The sequence below is a fragment of the Lissotriton helveticus genome, chromosome 9 (genome assembly GCF_964261635.1).
Source record: "Lissotriton helveticus chromosome 9, aLisHel1.1, whole genome shotgun sequence".
In the NCBI taxonomy this organism is placed as follows: domain Eukaryota; kingdom Metazoa; phylum Chordata; class Amphibia; order Caudata; family Salamandridae; genus Lissotriton; species Lissotriton helveticus.
The window spans coordinates 1,245,319,693-1,245,328,522 of record NC_136070.1 but is presented as its reverse complement, the minus strand read 5'-3'; the positions used below and the strand labels follow the sequence as shown (position 1 = coordinate 1,245,328,522).

General features: G+C 40.4%; 1 protein-coding gene across 1 annotated transcript in view; it reads right to left on the bottom strand.

Annotated features, from left to right (window-relative positions):
- Positions 1 to 1,372: 1,372 nt before the first annotated feature.
- The window catches only part of RAB7A (RAB7A, member RAS oncogene family), a 116,195-nt gene continuing 108,737 nt past the window's right edge, over positions 1,373 to 8,830 (bottom strand). Inside the window, exons 5-6 of the mRNA XM_078661770.1 lie at positions 6,582 to 6,710; positions 1,373 to 2,779 (exon numbers count right to left, since the gene is read on the bottom strand). Coding sequence (XP_078517896.1) covers positions 2,684 to 2,779; positions 6,582 to 6,710 — 225 coding nt within the window. The 3' untranslated portion in view covers positions 1,373 to 2,683. The remainder of the gene's footprint in view (positions 2,780 to 6,581; positions 6,711 to 8,830) is intronic.

Here is an 8,830-nt window from a genome sequence, read left to right as displayed (position 1 = left end):
TCCAGCATAGCTAACCGAAGGGTCCCTGCCAGCACAGTGTTGGCCTAATGATCAGGGAATCCAGCCTCTGCACCTATACTACAGGAACTCTCCTATAATCTAGGAAGAGTACAGCAATGGGAATGTAAATTCAAAGTCCCTGGAATTAGACTTTCCTGGGGGCAAATAGAATTTCTCCTTTCTACTGTATTTTTTATGGAAAGATCGCTTAGGAGATCTTTAGCCGGAAGGTGACATTTGGCGAGGCGGTCTGATTAAACGGGTGGTCTATGTGGAGGGGGCACTCCTTGCTGGTCTTAGCTAAACAAAGCTTAGCCTCTTGCTTTCTAATGAATTTTGAGTGCATGGAAGCACAAATGACATTTGGTGCAGTGCCATGCCTACACCCCAGAAACCACATACTTGCATGGGGACCTGAATGGACATCACCTTGTGGCACAGAGTGCAACGCTCAAAGTCAGAGGTGCTTTGAGGAGACATTTAACTTAGTTACTGTCAAAAGCTGAGAATTTTGCCAGTGAGAAAGTCGACGAGGCATGGAAAATAGGGAAGACAGCACAGAGGCTTGAACCCAATATAGCCCAGCAACTTCACGTCTGTAAGCAGACTAATGGTAGGAGCAAAGTGGCGCCACCCGGTGCAGCTGGGGAGTCACTGCTCAGTAAACGTTTGAGACCAGTTTGTAAGAATTATTCATAGTGTGAAATCTGTAGGAAGATGCTTCCATTATAACACCATATTTCTTTGGGATTTCAACACAATGCACCTGTAACCTCAAAATCGCACCCCCTTCTCTATTCTTACAACGGCTGACCATGTAATCATCTTTTACATGCCATATCAAAGTCTGCATTCATTTGTAATAAAAATATAAAGGATGCATTAAAAACTCCACACTCTTAAGCATGAATACCAAATCTCGAGTTTAGTCTTCCTTATTTTACAGATTTACCCAAATAAGATTAAGGTTACTATGTTGTCAAAATGGAGGCGAAAGCGCAGCACGTGCACCAGTTCCTTTGCAGGTACTGCTCCGACATATCTCGGGGCCCCATGCCACTGTGTTGACCTTGAGCACTCCGGCCAAGCAAGGAAGCATCAATGACCACGGTAGCTATAGCTTACAGGGGGCTGATAAGGCAGCCCATCAGGAGGGGTCCAGCCACCAGTGCAGACCATTATGCTCTGACTTTGAAGACCTGTATTTGGGACAAGAGCTGCCTCGATAGTCCTGCGAAGGGCTTTGCTGAAGGAATTTGATCTTAGCAGAAGTTTCTGTGACAGTTCTCTTTTTAAGCCTACAAAATTTCATTTCATATTTTCAAATTTGTGGATATATTTATTTTGGTAACATAGGTATAAAACAAGAGACTTTTCTTTCTTAACTTTATTGGTATCATTTTCATCTTTACAGAAGAATTCAACCTACTGTACTAGATTGTAGACCTCTGAAAAAAAATGTAGAAGTGCTCTAAGAAGTAAACTACAAATGCAACAGACTAGTAGGTGGGGGGGGAACTAAACTGCTAAAGGTTCCATACCGAAAACAGATTCAGGTCCATTATGTATGTTTAGGTGGGTAGGCAGGAAGTATTTTCTAAAGTGTTGCCAGTGGCTTGAGGGGAATTCTACATCCAAGACAGGAGGTAACCACGACTTTGTCCCCCTCCAACTGTCCGCAGTTAATTAAAAAAAAACAACATACCCCACAATACAACGGTCTTTGCTTTTCTGGGTGACCACAGAATAAATGTGTTGAGGTTTAATGCAGAGGTGAGTATAGAACAGTATAATTTAATTAAGTCCAATGTGCACATCTATATGTCAATTGCTAGTCATTGTTTGAAATTCAGAGGTAATCCAGACATTTCTCACAAATAATGGAAAAAGCTGTTCTGGTCTGATAAGTGTTCAATAAAAAGTTGTCCTTAATTCTTGTGTCTACTGTACAGAATACTGCCTCTATCTGGACTTCAAAGTCTGCGGTACAAGCACGATGCAAGTCAGAATAATAGTTCTTTGTACATTTCTAAACACCTGTGTTTCAGTACTTAAACAAGTAAATCAATTCTTACACTAATTTATACATTTAATTGGTTGCATATATTAACATGTACTATAAGATTTCTTTCCTAAATAAGCATTACATAATAAATGGATACTGTAAAAAGAAATGATTAGTTAAAAGTAACAAGCATTAACAGAGATACATACAAAACTCAGCCTGTCTGGACAGGTCATCGAGTTCTCGAATTATGGGATATTAGCCTTTCCAGTTGAAGCCTTCACTGGGACACAAGATGGACAATTAAAAAATGTATATGCAACTTGTTAATTATTATACACAGAATAATTGTAAAAAGAAACCAGGGCTCTCCTTCTCTCCCATCGGACACCTGAAATCAGTTTAAATTTCAACAAGTTTTCTTTTAAATTACTTTTAATTTAAACTAACACGTCTGCTACCATAAAGTCTTTTGATGAAGATGGGTGTGTAAGACACGTGGAACAGCGAAGGGAATGGTCTTATTCTTTTCATGGCATAAGTTTGTGTATGCATGTGATTATCATTTTTGTTTTGGCAGCTGGAGACTGAAAGATGTTTCTTGTACAGGAGAGGAGCTTGTGTTTGAAGGCCTAAGTGTGATATCAGTCGGTGGCGCACAGTGCTTGTGCCACGTCCTCAGCAGCTGCAGGGCTCGGCGGAGGCTTTTGCTCGGTCATTCTTGTCTAGCTTGATGGGTTCCGGGAATTCATTGTAAAGCTCCACCTCAGTTTCCTAAAAGAAAAACCATGCAACAATTAACGGTTAAAAAATGCATTAAAAAAAATTTACATTCTTATAAAAAAAAATAACCTTTAGGTGCATTTTTTGTCAACTTAAGCATTTAAACTTGATTTACCATTTTTCTTAGCCACCCTGTTCTTTTGGCAGAATGTTACTAATACTTACAACCACAGTACTCAAGTGTTATGTGCTTACATAGATTCACGTGCTGTTAATTCTTCTCGTTTGCAAGGTCGCGAGTCGCTGCAACATTTCACAGCTCTATTGAAAATATCAATGTAATATAATATTCTATTCAGCCCCTTCCTCACGTCTTCAGACCTGCCTATTAAGTAGAAAAACCTAAGCCATCCACTTAGAGACCACATACAGGTCTTTACAGATACAATGACTGTGGAAGGAAGCCCAAGAGAGGGTTGCATGTGCATCTATGAAAGGTAAAAAGTTTAAAAACTGTAGTTTTAGGGACCTAACTTTCCTCCCAGCACAGTCTGTTTCATAGATGTGGGTGACAATTAAACCAGCAAGCAATAAAACCCTGTGGACCGTTTTATGGGCAAAAGTAAACTATACTGCATTCTGTAGTTATGAATGGAGGAAATGCGTCAATTCAGTTCCCTCTATACTTTATTTTCAATCTGCCTAATATTTAGAATAGCCTTTTAACACAAGGGCTGAACAAGAAGGTTCATAGCATGAAATACCACAAATAGTTAAATGCAGACTTTGCCTGTCTGCAGGAGAAGGTTTTCTTAAGACTGATGCCACAGATAAAACTTGAAGACTTACCCTATGCAGAAGATAAAAACTTGCCCTTCACATTAGTCAACCAGAAGTTTGACAGTGATAGCAAGTTCCATATAGTTAGAGCAGTATAGTGGCACAGAGATATAACTCCAGTGTTTTTTTTTGTTTTTTTTTTGTATCGAGGCTTACCGGGCACAGATGGACATGGGGCTGGAAGTACCTGAACCGTACGGTAAGCACTACACTATTTACACTCATCTGTGTGCTTTTCACTGCAGTACAGATTCTGCTTCTATTGATAAGAGCTGTGTGCATGATGCTGGAGTGGCTAGAGTTGGGAGCAATGTTAGAATATTACTACTAAATGTACGCCTAGCATTATAAATGCTCAAAGTCACAACATAGGCAGAAGCAACATTTTCCGAAATGTTTTAAGGGTTTGTATTTCAATTAAATATGAAATACTACACATAGCAACATTATAACTTGCTGCCTAGTGAAAAAGACAGAAAACCAGAAGAAAATTAGGGAAATCCATCAATATAGGCAGAACTGTAAACTAGGCTGAGATTGTACCCAGATGTTTTAAGGAGCTATAAGCTTAATTCTGCCAGCATTCCTTACGCTGGCAGTTGCCTCAGTTCTTTTCAAAAAGGTTATTAAAAGGCAAATATTTGTTCCATCACTGCAATGGAGACCTGGGAGAATCATTAGGATTTCAATGAAGATCTCTAGGATGCAGAAGATAAAAAGCAAGTAACATTTTCTTATGCATCAAGTGACCTTCGAAGAGTCATTAATGTTAGAATTGAGTGGCATGCTCATCACCAATCAATAAGCAGCATCTATAAAAGAATTGTATAATAACACGTCGTGCCATCTGCATCTGGTAAATTTATTCAAAGATTCTTGAAAGCTGCCCAATTATGGTGTCTGCTCTAGGGTCTGAACATGAAAAAAGTTTGCTCAGGTTTCTCATCACAACTGCAGTAGCTGCAAAAATGAATACAGCAGACAATCCACTAGATGTGGACAGACTCTCATAAGCTCATAGTTTGATAAAAAGCTGTGTTTGATCCAGTCTACATAAAAACAGAAGAAACCAGTTACTTACCGGTAACAATGGCTTTCAACCTGAAGCTCTTCTTGATTCACATGGTGGCACATCCTGACATCTAGTGTCTGGAGTCGGAAAGTCCTACTTGTTTTGGTTAAACCAAACTTATTTTCCCCCTTGGCAAAGGACATGTCTGGTGAGCCCAAAAGTCTCACGGGTAGGCTATTTACGCTTCCTTTTGTGCAGGTATGCTTTCAGTTAATTTTGTTCTACCACGGAGCTCTGAGGTGCATGTTGTGCTGCAGACAGAGAAGATAACCACCAGGAGCAAACCATCAATAGGTTTGGTACAGGAGGGAAATAGCCACATTGTGTTGAGTTGGAGTACTTTTTAATGGGCAGACTTTCAAATGTAAGCAGTATAATGTCTCCGACATTGCTCTGCATAACTGGGAGCATCCGTCAATTGCAGACAGGACTTTGGATGCTTCCTGCTCCTAGTTGAGCTTCACATTCAAATAGGTTCTAGAAGATAATGAAAAGGCCAGAATACATAATTTATTTTTTTAATCTGTAGTTGAAGCACAAAGGTTCACAGAGAAAGACAACCTTTGCCAAACAAGTTAAGAAATAAGCTACGTGTCTGAAGCAGCAGGCTTTATAGCTTGATTGTGTTAGATTATCTCAGGTTGGCATATAACCTATCCTATGGTGGCTAGCTTTGAAAGGTGCAGCCCAATACTAGTCCACAAAATCCTATTCCCCCTCCCCCCCCCCCAACTCCCATTATCACACATTAGTGCATCTGAAACTAAAGCCCTCGTGCATAAGCTACACAAAGCTCTACTGTGCAAATATGCCTTTTCAGATCAGAGTGCTCTTAAGTCTGTTCTGGAGGGCCGGACTTAAGCCAGATTTTTAAGATAACTATATTAATGTAAATGGGCTCTGTTAAAAATCTGGCATGAATCTGGCGTTCCAGGAGACTTTGGAGAACCCTGCTTTAGATTAGTTATAGCAAACAAAATGATAAAAATAATGTTTCAGGAGAATTTCACAACATATTGTAGATGATGCTCTCCTGACCACAGGATACAACCATCTGCTCCATGTTCTTGCTGAACCTCTCAGCAGTCTGACATCTCAGTTTTATTAACACTCTGAAGTTTTGAAGTTCTGAATTCGATTCCCAAGCAATGTCCTTCAAAGGTTCTCCTCCTGCCTATCCAACCAAAACCAGCTTGTCCATGACCTGGGTCCCCTCTAGGTCCCAGAACATTCCTATCACTTACAGAGATGCACCAGGGTTCCATCCTGTCCCATCATCTTCACCCTCTACTTGGAGCAAGTTGGGGCTCTATTCACCACCAACAGCATAAAAAGTAATCAATAAACAAGCCTACTTGGAAATCACTTTGTGTTCTGACATTTGTCAAGCACTGCCTGCACCTCATCCAAACATTTATCTCCAGCACCCACGAGCTCAACCACACCAATTCAGCATTCTTGTACTTACCAATACATGAAATGCAGTAATACTACACTTCTGCACCTAGCTACTGCCCAAATCACTTGTTGGCAGTATATTTGCCATTGACACTGTACAGCGCTTTACTGCTTTCTTGCTAAGTTATTACTAAAGAAATACCACAAACCTACATCTAATAAGAAAGAACATAACAAAAATCATAGACTCTAGAGTATAGCTGGTATTAAGAGATCTTTGGTACTCGAAGACTGGAGAGTGTGTTCAAAAAGTTATTCATTAAGTCATAAATGTTATTTTTCTTTTAAGTCAGAAATGTAGCCTCAGCTCAAAGTGTTCTGTGTGCTGGTCACAGCTAAGGAACATTGAAATACATTTTACAAAAATGGAATGTTCTACAATACATTAACTTTCACAAGGAAGGCATGGTCCCTTTTTTTTAAGCAAGAACTAATCAGTTACCCTTGTCACACGCCTACTACCCCCAGATGAATTGATCTTACCTGTTTAAGTGCATTTCGTGCAATGGTTTGGAAAGCCTGTTCAACATTAATTGCTTCCTTGGCACTGGTTTCAAAATAGGGGATGTTATTTTTGCTATAGCACCATGCCTGTGCCCGTTTTGTAGTAACCTGGAGGAGGAAAACATTTGATTAACCATTTGGGGCATAAAAAAAGAACCGTGCAATACAGCTTGAAGAGCCAGAGTATTTTTGATCAATGCTTATAATCCAGCTACGGCCACTAAATTGAGATTTACATTTTATAACAGTATGGAAAAAGGAGCGCTGCCACATTCTACATCTGTCAAACGCATCCAGGAAATGGGTGCTCCCCCTGGCATTTGTAAATCAATATTTCAATCTAGCTAATAATCTGCCAATAAATATAATGAAGGTGAAGAAATTCCAAATAAACTACTGCCAAGTGATTAGAAGACTGACAGCCATACCTAACAAAAAAAAGTACACATCAACAGCGTTGTGATCTGTCTAAATGGGAAATCTAAACCCAAAACAAGAGGAAAATCTCAGCTTCATTCGACCAGCACGCTTTGGCTGGGAAAAACCATTACTTGTAAAGTGTCCTGGAAGCTGCCTTTGCATGCATCAAGCAGGAGAAAGATATACTAATTTCTCTTTTCTCCATCTCCAGTACCTTGACATTAGGAAAACACAGCAAAACCCCTACCACATTGTGAAAGTATCAAGCATGATCTGGTTTAGGATTATAGTCTACATGGTATTCCCAATTTAGTAGCCATTAGCTAATCTTGCCACATACTGGAGAACCTTTCCATAGCGGTTTAAAATGGCTTTTGTACACTGGTAATGGATATGGTTCACACAGTACCTCCCAAATGCCTCTCAGTCCCTTCACCTTCCATTTGTGACTTGCAAAGCGCCCTTAAAACTGAAAAAGAGGCCATCTGTGTGTTATTTCGGAACAATGGGATCATCTGTATGCCATTGATACTGGAAAAGAGTAATCAGCACCTTGAGACCCTCACGGGTGAGCAGCAGCGTTATAAAAACTCCTGATTGATTGAGAGACTTGCTGCAGCTGAATAACAGTTGCCATGATGCCAATGTTGCCCATAGGCTGAGACTGCAGAAAAAGGCAGGATGTAATAGTAGGATGACAAATTAAGAATGCTAAAATTGACACTGCTGTGGGAAGAAGCCTCAGGCGCACAGAATCAAAAGAATTAGTGAGGTAGCTCACATAGCCACTCATCTACCTCCGACAAGAAAAAAAACACCATGAGAATGCCACATCTTAGTTTTGAAGGAGAGTGTTCCAACAACTGATGCCGGCTGGGCCATGTATAGTAGTAATGGGTGAAAGAGGTTATACATTGTGGCTTAGATGGATTTAAGAGCTGCTCTGCTGTAATAACCGCCTGTGAAGGTCATACATAGAAGGTATGTGTCACACCCAAATTGGACAAGATCTGCGAAGCAGAGAAGGAATGGGGACTGAAGAAAGTCATTAAGCTAAAGTGGACATGTGTAAGGGGACCCCCCCAAAGTCTAAATAATGCACAATAGATTTTTACGCCTTGGCCCGGATTAAAACTTGCGGGAGGGAGCTATTTCTATATTGCTCCAGTTAGTGTTCTGGACACCCTAATAGACAAAGCGGGCACATAAGCGATCGTGAAGGCAGGAAACAAAGGAAATACACAATTATTTAATTGAGTCATCACAAACAAGCAAAAGCAGCTTTCAAACCGGCGTGATTACCCTCCATCTCTAAACAATTTGCCCACATGGATAAAAGACTCAAGAATTCCTTACAACAATTGAAGGACATTGTTACTCGTTTTTGGTTCAACAATTCATATTGGTAATCCAAATCTTCAGGTTAAGTATGAAACCAGCCAACACATTTCCAGGGACAGGATGCCTTGAGGAAAACCCTGCAGTAGTCACTGGTTTTGAGGAGGTGAAAACACTACTGAGGGGAGACAAATACAGTGAAGACAGCATCCCGGATTAGATAATCAGCTACCTGGGTGAACTAATAAAAATGTGCCAGGAAACCAAGGAAGGGGGGGGCATAAATACACAGAGGCACACCTATCCCAGGTAACGGGAATATGTGTTCTATCCTGCAATACACCACTCTTAAAGAATATATATATATAGTGCTCTTTTCTGCAAGGGCAGTCCCATTATTGGTGGAAGCGGAGCTCAGAACAATTGATAAAATCACGCGCCGACCTAGGCTCAAAGAGGGAGCACCATCA